This window comes from Pinus tabuliformis, chromosome 6 (genome assembly GCF_031772625.1).
Source record: "Pinus tabuliformis cultivar Carrire ecotype Pingquan chromosome 6, CPIR1, whole genome shotgun sequence".
Taxonomy (NCBI): Eukaryota; Viridiplantae; Streptophyta; class Pinopsida; order Pinales; family Pinaceae; genus Pinus; species Pinus tabuliformis.
The window spans coordinates 1,409,860,851-1,409,886,518 of record NC_142292.1 but is presented as its reverse complement, the minus strand read 5'-3'; the positions used below and the strand labels follow the sequence as shown (position 1 = coordinate 1,409,886,518).

At 39.1% G+C, this 25,668-nt stretch overlaps 1 protein-coding gene across 15 annotated transcripts in view; it reads left to right on the top strand.

Annotated features, from left to right (window-relative positions):
* The first annotated feature begins 452 nt into the window (after positions 1–452).
* LOC149263928 (serine/threonine-protein kinase TOR-like) overlaps positions 453–25,668 on the top strand; it is a 489,849-nt gene continuing 464,633 nt past the window's right edge. For 6 of the 15 annotated variants that reach the window (XM_089426909.1, XM_089426904.1, XM_089426914.1 and 3 more), the window contains exons 1-4: positions 463–988; positions 2,940–3,278; positions 3,392–3,466; positions 3,701–3,873. In XM_089426909.1, the coding sequence (XP_089283035.1) occupies positions 836–988; positions 2,940–3,278; positions 3,392–3,466; positions 3,701–3,873 (740 nt within the window). In that variant the 5' untranslated portion in view covers positions 463–835. Of the gene's footprint in view, positions 989–2,939; positions 3,279–3,391; positions 3,467–3,700; positions 3,874–25,668 lie in introns of all 15 variants that reach the window. The other 9 variants (XM_089426946.1, XM_089426940.1, XM_089426951.1 and 6 more) reach the window with 6 other exon arrangements.

Here is a 25,668-nt window from a genome sequence, read left to right as displayed (position 1 = left end):
GTTTCACATAACAAGATATCATAAGGAACTGCACTTTTAATCTTAAATTTGTTTGTAATCAAACGCTTCTGAATTTTCTCAATTTGTCTCCATTGCATGTCGGAAGTACTGCTAGCCCACAGTTTACAACCATATAGAATCACTGGAATCACTAGAAGCCCAAAAAGAGTTTGAGTAGTCTTCCAGTCCCATAACTCTGCCTCTCTACACCTATTTTGAAAAGCATAAAATGCTTTCCAACCCCCCAAAGTACTGCTAGCCCACAGTTTACAACCATATAGAATCACTGGAATCACTAGAAGCCCAAAAAGAGTTTGAGTGGTCTTCCAGTCCTATAACTCTGCCTCTCTACACCTATTTTGAAAAGCATAAAATGCTTTCCAAGCCCCCAAAGTTCTTTTCTTTTTACAACCATTCCAGCTTAGATTTTTGTTGAAGTCAATTCCGAGGTATTTGTAATCTGTAACTTCTTTGAGAACGTTTGTTGCCACTAGGTGGTTAGTATGCTGGCCGAGGGCTTTCTACCTCTCCTTTCTCTGCATACAAGTGTTTATTATTTATGGGAAAAATCTAGTAGGGGGAGGAGGACAATTAGCTGGTCTGGGATTTGTACCTCAGTTCTCTGTAGTACAGTGGTACAAGTGTTGTCTTAGGATGGTCTAAGCTGAGCAATGGTAAAGGCTTTCTACCTCTCCTTTCTCTGCATACAAGTGTTTATTATTTATGGGAAAAATCTAGTAGGGGGAGGAGGACAATTAGCTGGTCTGGGATTTGTACCTCAGTTCTCTGTAGTACAGTGGTACAAGTGTTGTCTTAGGATGGTCTAAGCTGAGCAATGGTAAACATCCTGAAGGGAGAGGAGAACAGGGGATCATCGGCGTCGAAAGCAAGCACCATGGCGACGGGCGGGGCATCCGTACGCTTTGGCGGAGGGCTTGATACGCTTCGCCGGATCCTCGCAGACCTCTGCACGCTAGGCACGCCAAAGGTAAAGTATCCCCAGCTCAAAAATGTCCCACGAATTCCCAGGTTTTCTGCTAAAACCTCCCTTTAGAGCCTCATAATTGAAATATGTTTGCACACATACTCATTTTCTGTAGCGGTCTTTAGCTGAATTTGAGCAGCGAACTCTCTGTTTGAATCTTATCCATTTGCCTAGCTGAAGATTATGATGGAAATGATGGGTTTTCCGCAAAAATAAGGACACAATTATAGTCTCGTAATATAAAAAGAATTTACCATCTGGTATTGTTTTGAATGCTTATAACTTTAAGTTGGACTAGCGAGTATAAGGTTGAGTTCAGTCGTAGGTATTCCTTTCCGTTTGATTGCTTCCACTCCGACTTTAGCTTAAGCTTGCAACTTCTATTTCGAGGGGAAGGTTCAAATCTAACTCCATATTTATTAGGCAAACACATTGACCACTTTCAAATTTTTAATCGTCATGGTGTACCAACTTATCTTTTTGCTCAGAGCGGTGGCCCTGTGGCGTATTCTCCAGATCACCTTCTTTCATAGGGTCTCTGCAAGAGAGCCCTAGTTATATTTTGAACTGAGTAATTTATTTTATCCAGGTCAATCATTATTATTGATTGTCTGAGATGTAACTCAATTTTAATTCTAATTTGGGGATGAAAGCTATGTAGTATGTACAATGGTAGATTTCCATTCATTTTTGCAACCTGATATGTATGAATTCGTATGTCAAACCTCTGTTCAACAAATTTCTACAATTACACTTAAGCGCAGCACCTTTGCGTGTTGTCATTGACATCCTACGTTGGATCCAGATGTTTTCAGCTTGAAGAAAAAGATGACCATCAGCAAAATGAGAAGCAACTTGCATACCGATCACAGTGAAACGAGGAGTTGTGGAAATCCAAAATCACCTTGGAAGGGATGAAATTCCGAGTTTGCAATTACAGTGTAAATTGGTAATAGATGATGAAGAAATGACACTCACCGAGTTACCACAGGCGTTGTCTAACTATTCTAGAATTTCGACCCATTTTGATTGTACACGGTACAATGACCTTTTAAGTTTTTTGGTTGTGATTTGACCCATTTTGGTCGGGAGTAGTCTAACTGTTCTACGTTTTGGACTTATATACAACCAAAATTAGTCAAATCATGACCAAATTTGTGAATATACGACCAAAATAATTTCAAAAAGCAGAACAGTTTGACAATTCCATTTTGGTAGCATATGGGTTGAAATTGTAGATTAGTTAGACAACTCTCAACTGCTGTTGTCGATACAGGACAGGCCATGAGTTTCCGTACACAATTCAGCAACTCTTCGTAGCTAGGAATTTCAAAGTGCTACTATGATATATCATGGAAATTTTACACCACGGAATTATGATTCTAGACCACAGAATCTCAGAGTTCTACTATGATATATCAAGGAAATTCTAAACCACCGAACTATGATTCTGAGGAAAGACAAATATCACCATCTTTCAGCGTAATAAACAAAAACATTTATCAAAGAAGAAATTGAGTCCGATGATCAGTAGTCCAGTACAGGATACCATGGCATGTTCATGATGGGAACTTTGAGCTGCAAAAACTAGTCCTAGCTATCAACTCCCCAAAGGTCTCTGCAATGACTGGCACAGCTTCTAGATTTCCTAGCATTCGTCCAAACATTTTGATAAAAGCTATCCTATCAATTCTGCACTTTCTATAATGAACTGTATTTGTTAATTATCAAACATATCTATGAAAAAAATAGCACAAGAATAAAGATAGAGGAAAAAACTCTCTTTGATGGCTGTTACCACCATCAAACAATGCTGTGGTTCCTAAAATTGGGGGTGGCAGTGGAAGACTTCCCATGATTTCCATTTTGAAAAATTTCTGTTAGTGATTATTGAAAACACATAAAAATGACCGTTGAATGTTTTTGGTGAAATTGTTTTGGTTTTACTTTTCAGGAGGGTTCGGCAATGATGCTGAGAAAACATGTTGAAGAGGAGGCACGGGATCTCAATGGAGAAGCATTTACCCGTTATATGGATCAGCTGTACGATCGAATTTCTGCCCTGATGATGAGCATTGATGTTGCCGACAAATTGGGGGCCTTACGAGCTATTGATGAGTTGATAGATGTAAAATTAGGGGAAATTGCCTCCAAGGTCTCAAGGTTCTCCAGTAATATGCGTTATCTATTTGAAGAAAAACATGATTATGAGGTTCTGATACTTGGAAGCAAGGTTCTGGGTCATCTTGCGAAAGCTGGAGGGGCAATGACTGCCGATGAAGTTGAATGTCAGGTTTGTCTGTTTTCCAAGGACATTGAATGTTGTATTATTAATTTATTTGAGAGATGAAAAATCAAGTATTGTTTCAGAGATTGAATATTAATAATAATATATGGTGACTATAGGTCAAGAATGCTTTGGAGTGGCTTAAAGCTGATAGAGTAGAGTATCGCCGGTTTGCAGCTGTTTTGATTTTGAAAGTGAGTATATTGGTGGTTGAAGCTTGTTTAAGCCTTTTTTGTAGATAATTATTCTAATCTCTTTGGAATTGAATACGTCTTTTGACTTTAGTTGCTTCTATGCCAACATTTTATTGTTGTGGAAGTATCAGGCCTCCCTGGCATTTGGCCCCATGTTTCTTTTACAAAGACAATTAAGTGATCCATTGTGCAATCAAGCTCTATATTGGGTATGAACACCTTTTTTTATTGCAGGAAATGGCGGAAAATGCACCAACAGTATTTAATGTACATGTGCATGACTTTGGGGATGCCGTGTGGGTTGCACTTCGGGATCCATCAGTGGTTGTTCGTGAACGAGCTGTAGAGGCTTTGCGTGCTTGTCTCTGTGTTATCGAGAAGCGTGAGACGAGGTGGCGGGTGCAATGGTATGTAGCCTTTGTGTCTGGTTTATTGCTGGTAAATCACGACTAGGAATCTGACAGGTTTGCGAAGAATGCATTCTGTTTGTAGTCTTTTCAGTTATATAAGTCTTGAAGAGCATTGTGTCATACTGTGCTGATGTAACTTGTGTGCTTGACTTGGATTTGTAGCTACACAATTTTTGGGAGATTTCTGAGTTTCCCTCTGAAAATAATGATAGAAGTGCATGCTGAAAAATACACAAAATGAGAGATTAAAAAAAACTGTTTTTGAACACAATGTCACAACCAATACTCGAAAGGAGTTCAGAAAGGCAGCAAGATGCTCTGTATGTTTTTTTGTGTTTTCTGACATGATAATCATGATTTCTAGTCCAACTTATTTCCTGGATATTTTGAACGTATAAATGTGTGCAGCATATTTTTTTCAAATGAGAACACATCTCATACCACTCTCAAATACTTAAGCAAGAGTGAGTTTCCTGGTGTACCTTATCAGCTTCAATTGGCCTCCAAGGGGCAAACATGTCACGACTCACAAGTGATATTTTAACCTGGGCAGGGAAGATATCATCTTCTCTCTTTTATTTTTATTTTTTTCCAATTTTTTTAACCAAAACAGAGAATATATTAATTCAAATGAGGCTGTGTGCCGAAGCTAGCAGCAATACGTATTTGACAATTCCAGGACTGTATTAGGACTATACATAATTCTACACCCGTTCCAAAAAAGTACTATAAGATTTTCTTGTAAAGCCCCAAGGAAATTATTTTGCCCCTAGGGTTACACAATCACAAGATAAATTGTACTGGTTTTCAAATTCAAACAGATATAGACATATAGCAGTTCATAATACAATATCAGTCCTAATTTAACAACTGCCTCTAGGGCTGTTCATCAGTAGATCTGTTACTTAACATTCGTAGCAATGGCAGACTATTCAGAATATTAAACTGGCAGTTTATACATATTTGCAACAATAATCGAAACCTTAACCACAATTCTGTCCCATCAACCAACTTACAGGAATGTCTATAACAGTTTGACCTTGACTGTAGAATTTCCTTGAAATTCTGGAACCGCTTGATGAACTAACTGAAACTGGGTTCGATTCACCAAGACCCAGAATATTTCTATTATAAATTTGCAGTGGAATAGAAACAGAATTAAAAACACAGTCACACGATACAATAACAAAATATCTTTTAGGGAACCCTACTGGGAAAACCCTCTACTAGCTGTATAATTTTATTGACAGAAAATTGATCGATTGATCTCTTTACAAGGCAAATGTTTCAATAGAGAATACACTTATTTCTCTACTTGAACTAAACTAGAAACCTCCCTGCAAGAACTCAACCTTTGCTCCCTATTTCCTTGCGCTCTCTGGCTCCTATTTCCTAGCGCTGGACAGCCCCTATTATTTAGGAATTAATTCCTATATCGTAATGCACTTTCTGCGAGGAAATTCTCTGTCTAAGGTCTGCGTATAGGCTGCTCCTAAGTATGCTCTTCTCACAACTAGCTCTCACACAAAATTCATGCTCAACAATGATGTGCCTTCATCCTCCTTATAAGCTTTTTGCTCATGCTAAATCTGACGAGTGTAAATTTGGAATACCAGTTGAGTTTGACTTGTTAACTGAGTTGAACTGACTCTTCAACTCGTCCTGCCTCAATAAAACGTGAAGCTCTCTAAAACGTCTCTTTCCAAATATAACTCGCACTTGGAGACAAGCAGAACTAAGCCTCCAACTCCTTCGCATGAGTTAACTGCTTCATGACTCGTCCTATTTCCTAGGAACTTGTGCATGCTAAAGGAAGACTGAGCGAGGTCTTTCTTGACTAAGGCACAAGTCAAGAAGACCATTCTTGTTACTATTTTCAACACTCCCTCTTAGCAAGTAATGAACAAAAACTAAAATGAACAAAACTGCTTCTTGCCAGTGCCTTGGTTAAGATATCTGCTGTCTGCTCCTCTTTTCGAATGTACGGTAGCTTTACTATCCCTTTTTGCACACATCTCCGAGATGATGATACCTGATCATGATATGCTTTGAGTGATCATGAAAGTTGAAACATTGGGTTCTCAAAGAGCTTGATGCAATTGTGATTATCATAGTGTATCATGATTCACAATAGATTCCATCCTCTGTATGAAAAGTCCCACAAGCAACTTCTATTAGTTTTTGTAGCATTGACAGGTGTTCTAGTCTCAACTTTGGTCAGAGAGGCTATGAAACACAAGATCTCCAAAACCCATAAAAGTATTTGGGAGAAAACACCTAGAGACAACTCAATTAAATTAATTGATCGATAATTAAAAATGCCTAAGTTTAACTTTTAGAGAAATCAATTAATTAAAGGAAATTAATTGAGAAATGTAAGAATGCTCTAGAAACTCACACGAATTGAGTTTGAGATGATCTTAGTCGTTGATGGGGATCTAATCATGGCTGTTGGTTTACCAACGAGAGAGTATAAGAGAAAGACGATGGGGATGGAGAAGACACACCCGTGAGGTTGAGTCCCTTGACAGATTGAGCTATCTAGCATCAACAGGGAAGAATAGTTCGAGCCAGAAGGGACGCAAAGATAGAGAGGGAGCAAAGACAGTGATTCCAGAGGAGATTTCCAGTGTCGGAGAGTCAACAACAAGAGGGCCAAGTTTTTCTCAATGAGGCTGCGGAGGGACTGCGTAGGCAACGTTGGAGGAGGGTTTGATTTAGCTAAAGAGAGGGTTGATTAAGTTGCTAGTGGTCGGGAAAAATTCCAGAAGGCCAAGCAAGTCATTCTTAGACGTTGAGTTGGGCAAACCGACAACATCAGAGTAGTTCCAAAGGCAATATGAATTGGAGGCTGATGCAGGGGTGTTCAAGCAGCCACTTTGAGCCAACTTCAGAGCTGACATTAGTGTCGGGTGAGAAAAAAATTGTCTCACTAAATTTTGGCTAGATTATTTGCTGAGGATTGCCAGTTTGGCATCCAAATATTTGTACTCAAATTTCACTGCTGCACTGGTTTTCCCAGTTGGGTTTTTCTGGGGACATTTGTCCAAAAATAATGGTGTCAATTTTATTGTGTGTGTTCTATTTTCTCAGTTCTAGTTTTTTTTGTTTTGTTTTGTTTTTGTTTTTGTTTTGTTTTGTTTTGTTTTTTTTTTTTTTTTTAAATTCGTAGTAATTTTATGGTGAAGAAATTGCAGTGTGATTTATTCGTTATTTTCCATAACAAATAAACTGCATAATTAATCAGTTAGAAGAATAAATTCTAGTTGTTGCATTTCAAGGAGTTTTCACATGGTATTAGAGCAATTTTAATCAGATCAGGAGCTCAGTAGTGAAGAGGGAGAAATTTCACATTTCAGAGGGCTAGCTAGGTATTTCAAATTGTTGGGAAGAAATTTGATTTCCAGATCTAGATAGGTGGAAAAGTTCTGTTTGCCTAGTAGCAGTTCTAGCAGGCAGTGGTGTTGTCGAGAAACAATTTTGGTGAGCAGATCAGAAAGTTCGTTGAGCAGATCTGGGCGCAGTTGATTTGCAACAAAGATTTGTAGTAGTGGATCAACGTTCGGTGGAAGAAATTTTCAGGAGGAAATCTATGATTTTCAGTTGCAACAAGCCGAAGCAATTTTCTAGTCAACCAGTGCGAGATTCAGGAGCAGCAGATCGTGTACTGGATTTCGGAGAAGGACTTCTGGAAAGTTGAGTGAGTTGCACAGTTGAGGTAGGAGGCAGAGAGAGGACCAGAGAAGGATTTCCAGAGATAGGTAGTAGTAGATCTGCACATTCCATAAGGGTGTGCAAGTAGCATAGAACGGGCCCAACAGGGAAGAGAGGGAATTTCCAACAACATTCTCCAGTTATTTGAGTTTCACATTTTTTTGCAGCTTTCTAGAGATGACCGTACGAGATAGCCAGAAGAGGTTGTGCGCGTTAGCCAAAATGTAGATTTGGACAACAAATTGACTTCCAGTTGCCGGAGTCAGGTGCTGAAGGAAGTGCGAGTTGCAAAGCGAAGAAGGTTCCCAGACAGGGATCAAGCTCAAAATAAGATAGTGAGGCACCAGATCCAAGGGGAGGAGAAGCTTGATACTTATGCATATCAAGGTAGGCAGGGTCCAGCATATATGCATCAAAGAAATCAGTTAGATTAGTTCTGGATTGTTGCTGCAGGACCATCACCTTAGCTACAAGGGCCCACAATATCATAGTAGCAGGTTCAGTGTTAGCAGGCATAGTCAGTTATTCATATGACAACTGCATAGCTAGTTGCAGTCAGTACTCGAGAGACAATTGCAAAACTAGTTGCAATGACACAGGCAATGCAAATGGCCCAGTTGCGGGTAGCATGAGTAGTTCCAGCTAGAGAGGTTCCCGATTTTCCGGAGGAGGAAAGGAGGTTGAGTTAATTCCAGTAGATGAAACTAAGGGAGGTAGTGCAAATTGGCCAGTTGCAGAGAGCCAGACACAATTCAAGCCAGAGATAGTCAACCAGTTCATTTTGCAGAGACTACAAAGTGTGTACCAGTGTCGAGAGGTGATTTGATGGAAGAGCGAGTGGTGTTAGTGAGTAGCAAGAGACAGAGAAACTACCAGAAAGGGTTTAGAGACAAGATTGAATTTCTCGCCGTAGAATCTTGTAGTCCAGTTAGGTATGCAGACAAGAGTGCAAGTTGCAGTAGAGAGGCTTTGTTGGAAGGTGGAGGGATTTCCCAGTTCTGTTTCAGAGGGAGATCGAGACTCTGAGGGAGTCTAGCTTCAGAGGGAGCAGGCCCATGGAAGCTTAGTACTTCAGGATCTGAGGTGATCAGTACACAATTGCAATGATGGCAACAACACAGGTGCAGTACAATGGAGTGGCAGCACAAAAATAGTAGCGCAGAGGATTCAACAGTGTATGATCGGAGTTGCGTAGTAATAAATTAATAATGCAGGGTGATATCAGCTATACCTCCAGATGGAGTAGTGTAGTGTGTCAGAGTTGTAGGTTTGGGAAAGATCCATAGAGGCTAACATTAGACAAGTGTTTCCTTGCATGGATCATTACCTTTGCTACAAGGGCCCACAATTTTCAGTACCAGATGGATCAATGTTCAACATGGCGAAGTCAGATCTTGAGGGACAATGCAGAGCTAGTTGCAGTCACATGCTGAGGGGCACAAAGCAGTTGCAGCGCAGACAATTACTTAGTGGACATTGTAGAGGCTAGTTGCAGTCAGAGATTTAGGAGACAGTTGTAGAGCCAGTCCCATGACACAGTTGATTTAGAGTTTTTGTTGTCAATTGTAGTAGTTGTAGGAACAACAACAACTTGAGATTAGTTGCAGTGCAAAGCAGTGTTGGCAACAACATAGGAGTACAATGCAGGGTCAGTAGCAGCATAGATGTAGGGTGGTTCAACTATAGAGTGGTAGATGAATCAGAGTATGCGCAGTGGCTTGGTGGGTAGTGGTAGATTGTCCAAACATTAGTAGCGTGAGGGAAGATGTCACAAGTGAAGACAAAGAGAACACCTTCCTTGCTAAGAGGGAGTGTTAGCTTTTGTAGCATCAAACAGGGGTTGTAGTCTCAACTTTGGTCAGAGAGGCTCAGAAGCACAAGATCTCCAATACCTAGAAAAGGTTTCGGGAGAAAACACCTAGAGACAACTAAATTAAATTAATTGATAGATATAAATACCTAAGTCTAACTTAGGGAAATCAATTAATTAAAGGGAAATAATTCAGAAATGTGAGAATGCTCTAGAAACTTGCACAGATTGAGTTTGAGATGATCTTTAGCCATTGATGGGGGTCTAATCATGCCTGTTGGTTCACTAACGAGAAATTATAAGAGTAGTGATGAACACACATGTCTAATCATAAACTGATAAAATGAAACTTAAATGATGTTAAAAGATGGCTGCAAATTTGGTGTTAAAATCAACAAATTAACATGAGATATGGAGCGACATTAGCATGTGAACATGATCACGAGTAAAAACTATGAAATAAGCAATGAGAGGAAACATATATCAGCAAGAAAATGAGTTATATCAGCTGCAAAATCAGATCTAAAATGCCCCAAAAGAACAATGAAAAGTAAGAAATTGAGTTATCAAAGTAGCCCAATTAAAAGTGTGAGATTGTTAGATCTATATGACATGTGAGAAATGAAACTAAAATTGCAGAAAATTAAATCTACTTAAGCAAAAATTCAGATCACACACATGCAAAGGATTCTCTCCCAAGAGAGAGGGCTGGGATGCCAAGAGGGTAATCATCAAGCTCCCTCAAAGAAACTTTTTTATTTTATTAAAATGAAGAAGCCCTCTAATGGAATGAGGACTTGGATCTTTGACGGGAGTTTACAAAGAGCTCAAAGAGAAATTACTCCTTTCCAAGTGGCATAGTAGATAATCCCAATGCACCAACCAAGATCCCTTCCATGCAATTCAAACTCTCCTATATGATCTGTGCAATCCTTGATTGAGGAACTCGTTGGAGAAGAGGGGAACATGTGTGTAGATGAAGTGGAGTGGTAGGAGACCACTCTCCACCTCATTTCAAAGTGAATCCAATCTCATCCCCACCAAACTCCTAACTCAATCTTGTAACTCGAAATCCCTTCCTAAAAAAATGGGAGTTGCTGGAGAACTCCTAGTCCCTTCTAGAGAATTCAATTTGCAATTTGAGCACATGTTATTTCCTTGATTCTTGGTTATAGGTGGAGTCCACATCACTTTTGAACTTGACTTTTTCTCTAGGTGAAATTCCACTTCATTTCCACATCATTCTAACATGTGGGAATTTTTATTTTTCTCCACTATATTTATTTATGGGTTATTTTATTGCCACATTTTCCCCTAGACTTGGAAAAAGTGGGTTTTGAGGGTGTATAAATGATTTTTCACCCTTGAAGTGTGTCTTTGTAGAAAGTTGAGGTGTTGAGGTCTAATTTTGATTACTCACACCCCGACAACTTCTCTAGACAACACTTATTATAATTTACATAAAAAATTTATTAATAATTCCGTCTTGCGTGAAGTTTTAATAATTTAAAAAATGACACCTAGACCTAATCAAATTCTGCAAAATTTTACAAGTGACCTAACATGGTAATATTCATAGACTCTATACACTAGGACTCACTTAAGGCCTTACCATCAAACCACACTCCAACTTTGGGGTATATATGGGGAAAAAACTCAATTAATTATTAAGCACTGAAAAACACAAATAATTAATTAAGTGAAAAAACTCTCTAGATTGAAATCACTTGGTAGCAAACTCCTAAGCTACCTAGGCTTGTTACATGGTTTTATTTCATCATGCTAGCATCACATTTACAATATCCCCGTAGGGTTGCGGAATTTGAGTACATTGAAGAAAAATAGAAAGAAGGGGCTTAGAAGCCCTGATGGAATCTGGAACTCTGCAAATGCAAAAATGCTTTGAAATACCCTTGGGCATGGAGTCTTCAAGTGTATTTCAGTGGTTAACAAAATCATCAACATGAGCTACATAAATAATTTGGCTTAGAGTTTGAGGACTCCTAAGACTTCTCTGCAACCTCAGTAGTATTGGTAGTTAGTAGCAACAAAACTAGACATCAAAACTGCAAATCATTGATCAACATGATCACTCATGAAACTCATCATTGATTCAACGCTACTAGAAATGGGATCATCAACAAGAGATACATAAACATCATCCAGTTCAAAGTCTTCAGACTTGGATTGCTCAACCTTATAATATGATAGAAATTGGAAAAATTTAACATGCCTAACCAATGATTTTGGTTTGAGTGAAGGGTTCATCTCCTCAAACTTATAATGTGGTAGAAAAAACTTAGCATTCCTAACCAATTATTTTCCTTTGAGTGAAGGGTACATTTTTGTTAAGGCCATAGTAGAGAAGTTCAACAATCAGTATCGTCAACATCAACAAAGTTCAACAATTAATGCCACCAACATTAAGGTACTTAAAGGACTTCATGCTCTTAATCAAATGCCAATCTCATACCCTCACACATGACAAAATCAAATGGAAACATTGCAAACTCCCAAACCATGAAATCGTGGAAACCATTAAGTTCGTTGAATTTTGAGTGAAATCTAAAATTCTAGTTTCTCGAGGTGAAATCCAATGATTGAAACCACTGTCAAACATCTTGAGTCATTTCTTGGTAATGTTAAAAATTTAAGTAAAATGATGAAAATGAAAGATAAAGGAAATGTCACATTTATGATGAGTCATTTCATGGTAATGTTAAAAATTTAGTAAAATGATGAAAATGAAAGATAAAGGAAATGTCACTTTTACTTTAAAAATTTAACATTACCATTGATTTCCAGCATTGCTAGGGTTGAGATGTGTGAGGAAAATGAGAGGGGAGGCATGCTTTTCTTTGAGGGCTTGTTTTTGGAGGGAAACAACCCCAAGTTTTCCTCAAAACCGCTTCAAGACTCACAAAACCGCATTCTATGGGGTCTGTAGCCAGCTTGGCAATAAATCGACCGGTTTATGCCAAGTCAGAGTAAAAAACCAGGGGGTCTGCTAAGATAACCCAACTTTTTAATTGGTTCGGTGGCTTGGCCTAATGAATCGACCAATTTTGAATACTATGATACCAGTTGAGGCTCCTAGCAGTTCCTGAAGAATCACTCTTCCTCGCCACCTGTTCCCTCTCAACAACTGACACTGTTCCTATATCCAAGATCCCCTTAGATATACCCACAAGCTATCCCAACAACTTGTATGACTACCCTTGTTTGATGCCAAGCACTACAATTACATTCAAGGTCGCTCCCTCTAAATATAGAAGCATCTGTCCATCTCCGAAAAAAATTCTATATGTAGCATCTTGCAAGGCTGATACGAAGAGCACGTGTGCCATCAACCTTGGAACAAACAACATTCTTGTCACCTTAAAAAATCGTCATGGCTCTAGTTGGAATCTGACACATCCAACCCCTTTCACTGCATGCATGGTGCTAGCTCCACAACTGACATGCCAGTTTGAGTTTGTCTTTGAAACACTGCGGAACACTGACCTCGTCCCCGTCATGTGTCGGCCGATCGATTGGTTGTTGACTGCCTCGACGGCTGGCTGGCTGGGCTGTTGGCCACCACCACAGGCCCCTTTTCTTTTAAAAAAAAAAACTTTAAAAAAATTGTCCCCTTTATGATTGTTTTGCTCTTAAAAAAAATTTCTTGCCTGTATTACGAATCCTTAGCCCGAACAAACATCTTGCAGCCTTGAAAAATTTCCCGCTTGTATGATCCTAGCGAACTTGGCTCCGACGATTCAATACGAACCCAACACCTAGTATTAGGTTCCCAACAATTATTAACTGAAATAATACACAATGAGATTCCTAACATAAAAAATATAGCGGAAGCAAAAACTTGATCTGAATCACATACGCAAACAAATTTCTGCCTAATCAATAATACTTCATTAGTAAATTAATCCTAGAATTTACTTGGGCTCCCATCTTGGGATAATGGCCCAATTGAGAAAATACATATTACAAAACTGATCACTAGTCTCATTGCACTCTCTCAGAGCCAACACACGCTCACTGAGAAGCCTCTCTTAATCTTGTGTTGTTGTTGTGTCTTAGTCTCAAAACTTAGGCTCACTTTCATGAGTTAAGATTGACGATCAAAATTAGCTCAAGTTAACTGACAATAAGTGATTTTACTTTAAGTAACTATCATATCTTTAGCTTTCTCTACTTTAACTCAATTACAAGTCATTAATTTAGCTTGCTTTACATGCACATCTCATGCATGGCACATGTAACACATTCACATGCGTGAAATCACTTGCACACTGTGCATGTCACATGCAAGCTCCTAAAGAGTCAAATCAAGGTCCTTGTAGTCAAGACAGAAGACTGGATGTACCTTTCGAGCTACAAAGCTTAACAAGGCCTCAACTCTATGTGCCACACATTGTTCAACAAACTCTAGTAGTTTCTTCTTATCCAACAACGTCAACCCAACAACAATCTAGAATTTCGACCCCAAGCTACTTCAGAATTTCGGCCAGCTACAGTACTACAATTTTGGCCCTTCTAGCAACCCAACAACTTTGCATGTGTGACACAAGGAGAGAGAAAGACTTCTCCTTTGCTAGGTTTTCCTTCCTCTTCCTTGAATTTCACACCCTTTTTCTGCCTCCAACAACAGCAAATCGAACTTGTTGTGGATGTCTTCCAAATGAGTCGAGTTTCTGCCCTTTTATAATGGTTTCTGCCTCTCTAATTAGGCTGACTTGTCTAGGTTGTGGTCGACTTGGTGGAGGAGGCCTAAATGACCTAATTTACATAAAAATAAATTTGTTTCTTGATTGACACTGCCCAAGAAGGGTCTATTACATCATGTCATGGACAAGGACACTTGACATAAACCCTAAAAGCCTACAATAGAGGCTTTGACCTATAATCCATTGACCCAAGCATGAAACCCATGCTTTAATAAGGCCATTTCTTTTTCTTTCTTTTGACAAATATATTACATCACGACTCTTAAATACAATTATGAAGACCGACACTAGTTACATTCTTCAATACTGCCTCTTAACTAGGGGGGTATCCATAGGGGGGTATCCAGATACAGAGGTACATGGAAGATATCAAAATGATATACTGTATGAAGAGTTCATAGCACACACAGTGCTACAGATTAGATACCTGACCAGGGTACTCTAATTGGGTGGGACAATGTTCAAGCTTTAGCTACTTTTGGTACTATGAGGATTTTAAGCTCTAACACCAACCCAAGGATCTAGGTGTGTATCCAAGGTCAGAGTGCCATGACCAATGCCACCCTCTAGACATCAACATCAACATCAACACATCAACACATAGACATCAACACATAGGCCGACTAGATGTCCTCCTAAGCATCTTGTTGCCACAAGATGCTTCATCTCTCCTTTTCAACTAAATCAGATATATATCCATCACTCCAAGCATGCTTCAAATGTTCAATCTTTTTACAGAGAGATCCTGCACAATTATAACCCCAATCAATAATAAACTTTTTCAAATGTTCAATCTTTTTACAGAGAGATCTTGCACAATCATAACCCCAATCAATAATAAACTTTCAAATATATACAAGTAAACACAAACCTTCAGGGTCCTCAATCATCAAGTTATCCAGATACAACTTGTCAGAAGTTTCTTCTTCTTTCACTTCTCAGTAGCACCAAACACTGCCTCAGTACTTCTCAATTCTTTTTCAGGAACATCCATCTGTAGTTTCATTCTTTCTTTAAGGTATTCATTATCACTGTCATAATATGCCCTCCCTCTCAACTGGGGAGATATACCTTTTCTTCTATCCAAGCTCCCTCTCAACTTCGGGGGATCAAAAACTTCCTTCTTAAATAATATCAAAGTAACTTCATCCTTTCAAGGCTTCATTTTTTTCTCATGGCATCAAGGTCAACTTCGATTATCATCATTCTTATAGCGTCCTTCATCATGCTCATCATTATGATCATTTTTAACATCTTGAAGATTATGTACCTGCAAAAATTTAATAGCAAGTACAACCAAATACATATATATAGAAGCATGAAGTTAAGTATATCAAAATCATATCATTGCAATTCAAACTTTAGACATCAGATACCTAAATAGGTTCATAATTAGCAAGGGTCTTGTCTTTTTACATACTAGACTTCGACTTCTTGCTAGGGTTTTGTCATAAATCCTAGACTCCATCTTTGAGACACAAAGCCTTAGATTCAATCAAATAACAATCCAATCTTAGTACTATACATCTAAGGTCTCAACAATATGCTTTTAAAATTACATGTTAGACTCTACTAGGGTTTGTTGCAAACCCTAGATTTCACAAACTAAAACATGAGTATCAACAATTAAGTTAGCATACTCGCATATACATATCTAGGATTTCATAATCCTGCATTGGCAGTTCACAACAATATCTACTAGGTAAGTCCAAAATCAATACATCGAACAATTCAGGCTAGGGTTTTGATCAAACAGACAAATATATACCTAGGGTTTCATTCCTAGGATCTTACTATAACTATTACAAGGGTTTTGCTTATAAACCCTAATTTACCAAACCCTAAAGATCTAGGGTTTCATTTAGACATTAACAACAAACCCTAAAGGACTAGGGTTTTTACCATAACATTATCAAAACCCTAAACTTCAAAAAAATAGGATTTCTAGACTTCATCAACATTCCCTAATTATTGACACACCCTCAACGACAAGAGGCTAGGTTTTTATAGTGAACCCTAAGGGTTAGGGTTTCACAAGAATGATCAAATGATAGTATAACGAGGGTAGATTCAATCTAATGATTAATCACCCTAACAAGAATCTTTAAGATTCAAAACCCTAGATATAACGATGTTAGTAATGTAAAGCAAATTTGGAAAGAAGAATGATCATACCTTTTGTATGAGACCGGACTCTAAGACTGGGGAGAGGAAGGAAAACACGCAGAACTAGGGTTTGAAGTAGAATACTGGAGTTGGGTACCATGGAGGGGCGAGAAGGGGGGAGTTCTGCTCCCTCCGACAGTCATGTAGTCTCTAATCGTTTCAAGAAGCCCATGGAAGTGGAAACTGGGTATACAGAAAGAGGAAAACAGGTAAACAACAGAGCACAGAGTATGGCAGAAACGCAGGAGGAAGTCAGAAGGGACAAACGTATAGAAGTAGATAGTCAGAAAGTTGACCCCAGAATTCAGACAGGACCATGTAAACCCAAGGCTCCCATTACACCCCGAGTGGTGTTGAGTGACCCAGCCCTACAGACGCACAGGGAGCACATGGCAAGTTATGCAGTGATTTGCAAATTCATGGGGTTATGGCCTACGAAGAAGACACTCACACGTGGATAAAGAACCATTGGAAACCTAAGGGAGACATAGATCTGCACCTTGGATCCAAGGGTTTCTTCACAGTTGTGTTTACTAACCTTGAGGATAAGGACAAAATATTTGAAGGAGGACCCTACTTCTATGCGGCTGCAGGTCTCTATATGCGACCTTGGGTGATGAACTTCGCTCGAAGCAAGAAACATTTACTTCGGTGCTGGTATGGATAAGACTTTATTCCTTACCTCTAGATTATTGGCTGTTGGAATCACTAAAAGCCATAGGTGATAAGCTAGGGCATTTTATAAAAATATCAGAGGCCACACTATGCAAGAAATATACCTCCTTTGCCAGAATATGCGTGGAAATGGACCTTTCTAGGGCTTTGCCGGATGAAATAATTCTAGAAGTTTTTGATGAAGATTGGGTGTAGGCGGTGGATTACGAGCATATACCCTTCAGATGCCGCAAATGCCATGAACACGGGCACCTCTTTAGAGACTGTCCTTTAAATAAGATGGAGAGCAGTTTCAAAGCAACCTCAGGTAAAGAGACTAAAAGCTTTACCAAAGTGGGAGGCAAAGGAAAAGGAGGAAGAAAGAACAAAAAAAAAATCTATGAGGAAAAACAGCCTAGTCATAATAAGTTCAAGATATTAGAAGAAGAAGAAGGGGAGGAGAAAGCGAAACAAGTTTTGAAGGACAATCCAGTAGAGAAGGAAAAGGAGGACAGCATGGAGGATAGATCCGACCAAAATCAACAAAAGGAGGATCAGCCCAGCACGATGGAACTTGATAGGGACCAAGAAATGACCTCAAGCGAAGTAGGAACGGAGGAACATGAACTGCAGGACATACTAGAAAGGGAACATCTCGATTTAGAAAAGTTCCTGGAGGAAGGAACTACTAGAGGAGTGGACTCACTACCTCAAGAGGAATTTAACACAGTACAACAACTCTTCCTCTGGAGAACTTAGGCAAAGGGTTCTGGAGTAAAAAGAAACCATGATAGTCAGGATAACGGAGGGGTCAAAACTATGTAGGCAACAGAGGGACAAGCTCCCAAGAATCCAAGAAGAAAAAGAGGAAGAAAAAGACAAAATGAGCTGCTGATGGAATGTGGAAAACTCATGATAAACTTAGGTAAGATGAGAGACCTAACTAGTTACTCTTTTACAAATCTTTCTTAATGAAGCTTACAACATGGAATATTAGGGGTCTAGGAAGTAAAAGGAAACAACGGAATCTCAGCAATAGAATGAAGGAAGAAAAACCAGATTTGGTTTTTATCCAGGAAACAAAATGTTCTGTAGATAAAATAAGAGAGATACACAACAAGTGGCTTATTAAGTATGGATATCTAGAGGTTAAAGCAGACAACGCAGTAGGATGAATTCTTACAATGTGGAACCCTCAAAAACTTGGAATCCTAGATGCTGAAGCATCCAGAAACTACCTTTCAGTGGTCATCCAACCTTTAGGGGACAAGGAAGTTTATCTAATCACGAATGTCTATGGTCCTCAAAAGCTTGAAGATAAATTCAAGCTTCTAACATCTCTGGAGGAGCTAAGAGTAAGACATATGGGTATCCCATGGATTCTGGGAGGGGATTTCAATATGATCAAATCTCTTTCGGAAAAAAAAGGAGGGACTAGATCTCTAGGCAGAGATTCCGTAGCTTTTCAGAACTTCATTGCCAACATGAAGTTAGTAGATACAGAAACCTCCAATGGAATCTTCACCTGGAGCAATAAAAGGGGAGGGGTTGCTCAGGTGGCCTCTAAACTTGATAGATTCATCACATCTCTGAGGACCTTATCCTCTTAGGCCTTGACTTGTCTGCTATGATTCTCCCTTTTGGAGGCTCGGACCACTGGCCCATTCAATTAGAAGCATCCTTTATAGGAATGCTAAGAAATAGACCTTTCAGATTTGAAATTTTTTGGCTAACCCACCCGAACTTCAACAACAATATAGAAAAATGGTGGACAAAAGATTTGAATGTTCAGGGTACTAAAATGTTCATTCTGCAGTGGAGGCTGAAACACATCAAACTCAGGCTTAAAGATTGGAACAAGAATCAGTTTGGCAATATCTTCGAAGTAAAAAAAATAGTTGAAGGAAAGCTTCAGGAAATTAACCAGGAGCTCATCACAAAGGGATTCACCGAGGAGGGTAAGAAGCAAGCTGAGTCGTTCCATCAGAAAGGGGAAGGCTTATGTAAGCAAGAGGAAATCTTTTGGAAACAGAAATCTAGAGTTCAATGGTTAAAGGAAGGAGACATGAATACAAGGGTTTTTCACAAATCCACAATGGATCATTGATCTCATAACAAGATTCTAAAACTAAAAGATACGCAAGGAAAACAACTCAATACTCACAAAGAGATTGAATCTGCTCTGGTTCAACATTTCCAAGGCATAGCAGAGGAGCCCCTCGTAGATAGATCACATTTTATTAATGACTTCACTAAACACATTCCTAGGCTTGTGACAAGAGAAGATAATTATAATCTTAATAGGCCAGTGAGTGAACAAGAGGTCAGTGAAGTTATCAAAGAAATGCAAAATGGGAAAGCTCCTGGCCCGGATGGTTTCAATGTTGACTTCTTCAAAGCATGCTGGAACGTAGTCATGCAAGACATTTTGGAGGTGGGAGAGGACTCAAGGAAAAACAAAACTGTTTTGAAAGCGCTTAACAACTCTTTCATAGCCTTGATTCCAAAGCAGGAAAATGCTATGACACCAGATAGATTCAGACCCATAGCATTATGCAATGTGGTATACAAAATCATTTCCAAAATAATTGCAAATAGGCTCAAGCCCCTTCTTCCAACTCTAGTGTCTGAGGAGCAAACGGGATATGTGGAAGGTAGACAAATTCTAAATAATATCATTCAAGCTCACAAAGTGATCCACTCTTTGAAGACTAATAAGCAGCCAGGCATGATAATACAACTTGATCTTGAAAAGGCTTATGACAAGCTTAGTTGGGCTTACATCAGGGAAGTTCTAAAGGCATATGGCTTTGACCATAACTGGATAAGATGGGCAATGGCCCTTGTCTCCACCTCAAGCTTCTCAGTTCTGTTGAATGGCTCACCATCCAAAACCTCACAGCTATCTTGGAATAGAGAAAGATTCTGATTTCAACCTCTTCTGACCAACTGAGATCAGGCAGAAACAATGAAGGGAACTTCAACCTTAAAGAGGCCAAGCGAATAGCCCTTGGGCTTGACTTTCCAAACCCTGATAGGGTCTGGAAGGACCTATGGAAGAATAAAATTTGGATGAAAATCAAACTGTTCATGTGGTTGGTGCAACACAAAAAGATTTTAACCTGGGAAAACCTGAGGAAAAGAGGGGTAATTGGGCCATCAAGATGTCAGCTTTGCAATTTACAAGAAGAAACTATGGAACACCTTTTCAACCTATGCCCTTTCACTTCTATCTTATGGAATTGGGTACCTACAATCTTCAAACAGTTTGACAGGGACATTGGCAGCATCAAAAGCACTTTGAGGAATTGGAGGAGTAATTTCTCTGCTAATGAGATTCTCAACAAAGCTTGGGAACTAGTTCTTGGCTTTCTGATTTGGGATGTATGGAAAGAATGCAACAATAGAATCTTCAAGAACAAGAGTGGTTCTGCCCAGAGCATTATGGATCAGATCTTAGGACAGATTAAAGAGACTGTTGGTAGCCTTATAAAAACCTCCCCTAAGAACCAACCTCATGAACAGGATAGGCAGATTCTGATCCAGTTGGGCCTTCAAGGGCTCTTCCCCCAGGGTACAACCAAGAATGTTAGTCATATATCAGCTGATAAGGATCTCTGGAAACCGCCCCTCCTGGATATATGAAGTGCAATATTGATGGGGCCTTAAAAGGAAACCTTGGCATTGCTGGATATGGAGTAATAAGAGATGACCAGGGATTAATAAAAACCATCTTTCATAATCATCTGGGTAAAGCCACTAACAATATGGTAGAGCTCATGGCCTTGGAGCAATGCCTAGGAATCTTAAAGGACCTAAACTTACATAATACCATAATTGAAGCTGATTTTGAACTGATAATCAACTCAGTCAAGAAAACATGTAATGGCTCAGAGCCAGACAAAGTTTCAAAACACTAGAGATTACTGCAAGTTTATCATCTTATTCAGTCCCACATACGCACCATGAGAACCCTTAGGTTCACTCATGTACGACGAACTGCCAACAAATTAGCGGATATTATGGCTAATCAGGGCGTTCTTTGTGCCAAGAGCAATAAAATATATGAATGGACAGACACTCCTCAGGGCCGTTTAAGGGATGAGTGCCACAAACAGGCATCTGCAGACAGGGAGATCTACCAGAACAGAGGAAGAAAGCAGGATGAGGTATAAGCAGGGTGTTCTGCATGTTCAGAGGATTTTTTAGTTAGCATGAGGAAAAAATTGAGCAGAAGATCAAAAGTGAACACAAGGGTTTACTTTGTTTATTGGAATTCTACAGTTATCAGTTTAACAGGTTGAAACTATCAACAGAACAAGTCGGAAGTTTAACAGGCAAGAAACTTTTAACAGAACAAGGCTTCAAAGCCTTCTAAGGTTTAGTGCCGGGAACTTCACTAAAGAGTGGGTAGGTCAGCGTAATCACGGAAATGTAATTCATTTCGCGCAACAAACTGCTCGGTGGTTAACCCTCCATTCAGACCCAAAATGTATTTCAGATTGGACTCTATATGACTTCGGGTTCGAAAGCGTAGTTAAGCTCCGTGCTCGTTGGAGACGATTTTGGACGTTGCTGGCATCTGGTGCATTTCGGGCGGATAAAGTGCCCGAAGGTTATCAATCCATTCGGACCCAATATGGATTATAATTTTTATTATTTTTTCGGGTCCGTTTTTGGCTTATAGTGTGAGCATGTTGCTCACCCGATATTCACCTGGTTCGTTACATCTGTGGGGTATGATCGAATAGCCTTGTTTGGGACCGAGGCTTGGTTTGTGGGCCCGAGGCTTGGTTTGTGAGCTCGTGGCTTGGTTTGTGGGCCTGAGGCTTGGACTGTAGGCCCAAAGCTTGGGCTTTGCTGTAGTCTGGGCATTTGCGCACCTTTTGTATATTATGTATCCTTAATTTGAATTGAAATAGAAGGACCTACGCTTGCTTTAGCAAAAAAAGATCATACCTTTTGTATGAAGAAAGCCTCGCAACAAATATTATGACATACCTTGAGTTGTTCTTTAACAAACCTTGTAGGACATCAATTCTTGAAGGGCTTCCTTTGTGGCAGAACTTCTTTCATGATTCAAGTCTTTCCTTTGAAGTTTCCTCCATAACCTTTATGTATTGAGCAAACTTTCCTTCTAAGGAAAATATAAAGAAAAGGTTATTAATATATAATACAAACAAATCTTGATGTGAGGAGGAAACCAAACATGAAAGCTGAAACAAAGAACAATATACTTATCTTTTGGTAGAGTGGTGAACACTCCCTCTTAATCTAGTCTTTCCGAGGGATACCTACAACTCAAACAATCCAAAAAATGTTCTAACAAGATATATTAGATCTACAAACTCTAGAAATCAAGACATAAAAGAAAACATTGTAGAGCTTAAAGTGGAAGGATATGCAAGGGACAATATCCTTAAGAGTATATAGAAAATAGATCTTTGACTTCAGATTCTTTAGTCTTGTTGTTCTTTGGTGGAGCTTCATCAACAACATTTGCATGTTCTCTTTCTCTCTTCTTATTCCTTGGATCTTCAGGACAATGACTTTTGTAATGACCCATCTTATGACAATTTTAGCATTCAATCTTGGATAGGACAACTTTCTTCCTTGGTCCTTTGAACTTTTTGTATGTTCCCTTCTTCTTGTGATGAGCATAATAGGCATTTGAAGTGTTGTCTTCTTTGTCCTCCTTGTTATTTACTAATGAGACGCGAGATTCTTCTTGATTGCATGCATTCTACATTTGTTCAAAGGTTGGTGTATCCTTCCAACTGCTAATTCCTGATGCAAAAGAGCTCCAAGACTTCAATAGACCTAGTAGTGCAGCGATCTCGAGTTCTTTTTTAGGTATAACTTCATCAATCGCTTGGAATTCATCTCTTATTTTAGAGAACCCTACAATATATGATGAAACAATATCATCTTTTGTCATTTTTATTGTTCTTAGTTAATTCTTGAGACTAGCTATTTGACCAATATTCTTGATGGTGAACGACTTGGAGAGGGCTTCATACATTTCTTGAGCATAATCTATGTTGGATATGTATGGGATTAGATTGTCCTTTACTCCATCTATTATCGTATTCATGGCCAAGATATCAGTGTCCTTGAACTTCTCCTTTCCTGCATCATCTGTAGGTTTCTTGACTTTTCCTTGAACAAGATCCAAAACTTTATGCTTAGCGAGAATAAGATCTATCCTCTTCTTCCATGCTCTGTAGTTGGTGGCTCCTTCTAGCTTGTTTTCAGACTTCATTGTCATGTCTTCTTTTCTTGATATAGATAGTAGACCTTCCTCTTATATGATCCTTTCCTTTGACCCTTTCAGTAGATCTTCAAGCTACCTTTTTCTTCCTTCTTCACCTTAGCTCTTACACCATGTTAGAAAATCAGAAAGGTAGAAATATTTTCTTATGTTGATAATTACTTGTGTTATTCTTGTATTTTTATTATCTTCTTTATGTTCTCCTTTTATCTTCTTTTCATCAAGCAATCATCAAATCAAAACATGAAGATCATCGGCACCAGATGTATCATGTAGGCACTCAGCCAGGGCTAAAACCCATCTCTAGGGGAAAATCCAATCATACTCTTCCACTAATCAATTGAGATAGACCAAGACCTTAGACCTAACAAAAAACCTTCCTCCTCCAACAAGTCAGCCTTCCAAGATAATTCAACAAACTCCAGTGGTTTCTTCTTGTCCAACAACTTCAACCCAACAACAATCCAAAATTTCGACCCCCAGCTACTTCAAAATTTCGGCCCAGCTACAGTACTGCAATTTCGGCCCTTCCAACAACCCAACAACTTCGCATGTGTGAGACAAGGAGAGAAAAAAATCGACTTCTTATGCTTGACAAAGACTTCCTTCTCCTTCGCTAGGGTTTCCTTCCTCTTCCTTGAATTTCACACCCCTTTTCTGCCTCCAGCAACTACAGATCGAACTTGTTGTGGATGTCTTCCAAATGAGTCGAGTTGCTGTCCTTTTATAGTGGTTTTTGCCTCTCTAATTAGGCCGACTTGTCCAGGTTGAGGCCGACTTGGTGGAGGAGGCCTAAATGACCTAATTTACATAAAAATAAATTTGTTTCTTGATTGACAATGCCCAAGAAGGGTCTATTACATTATGACATGGACAAGGACACTTGACATAAACCCTAGAAGCCTACAATGGAGGCTTTGACCTATAAACCATTGACCCAAGCATGAAACCCATGCTTTAATAAGTCAATTTCTTTTATAATAAAATTTCTTTTTCTTTCTTTTGACAAATATATTACATCATGCCTTAAATACAATTATGAAGATCGACACTAGTTACATAATACATTCTTCAACACTATTCTCCTAGAAATTGCTGCTAGGAACCTCCACATGCTCTTCAACATCTCTCAATGTTTGCTTAGCCCATCTTCCTCCTCCTGATAGAGATCGAAGGAACATCTCGCTTCTCCTTTTGGTTTGAAGGCTGTGCCCCTGATGTTGGTTGCTGCTCAACTTGGAGCTTCACACTCCTGATCGTCTTCCATTGCTGGATCTGTGCCACGAGAGCTCTTAAAGGTCCTAGCCACCTCAAAATCTGACGTCCACCCTGATCACCATCTTCCTCTGTGTTAGAAGGTAAACCCTGCAAACCTTTGAAGTCTCATTGTATCCAACAAAAATGCCCCTCTCTAATGAGGGATCCAGTTTTGTCCTCTTCTTTAAAGGAACGTGGGCATACAATGGTTGAAAAGTTTGAGAATTTTTTTTCCTCGATCTCTTGCCTTTTTGGAATCGTCACGAGAGGTGTCTAGTTTGTGGACAATCGAGCATCTCGTCACACAAGTTACTGGAGTCAAGGGGTCAATCCACAAAAACAATTTAGGAATGGAATTTAAGACACATGGAACTATTATACTTGCCACAATATGCCTTAGCGTGCTGTTAAATGATGAAGAAATGTACTGAGAGGGGTCCTTGGGTGTCACACTCAAACAATGTTATAAGCGTGAGTCCTACAATGAAGTGTTGTCCAACGACAATTCTCAACAAGATGGTAGATGTAAGACCGTACATTCAGAAATATGACAACAAAGGGGATTAAGAGGAGATGATCTCTCATATAAAACCATTCAACATGTGGTAAAGTAACCCTTCTTTATGGCCTCTCATAACTATGTCTTTGCAAGTACCTCCTAGCATCCACCAACAACAATCAGCAATAAAATATAGCTTCACATATGATAAAAAAGAACCCTTGAACTTGCCATTAAGCCTCCAAAAAAGATATTGAAGAAATCTCCAAGAGGAGAGACTCCTCAGCAATCCAACCATTACTACATATGGAGAGAGCTACTCTAAATAGAGTCTAGCTCCTTATTTTACAGTAAATAACAATTGTTTTCCTAGATCCACTAATCTTTCCATGCCCAATGATAAAATAATATCGAAATCTTCTAGTTCCATGTTTTTCTCCTAGGAAAACAATACAATAACATATCTCATAACCAATTAATGTGACAAGTCAAGCAATGAGAAAATAATGAGGTAGTTATCCCATGTGTATCCTGATTCCTCCCAAAGTGGATGTCTCCTTCAAACATAGCCTCAAAGCACACATAGCTTTGCTCTATGTGCAAGGCGTCCTTGACCATTTGTATACATGTACAATTATCAAGTCAATCAAAGCATCATCAAGATATCCATGACTACATCACGAATAATACACCATAG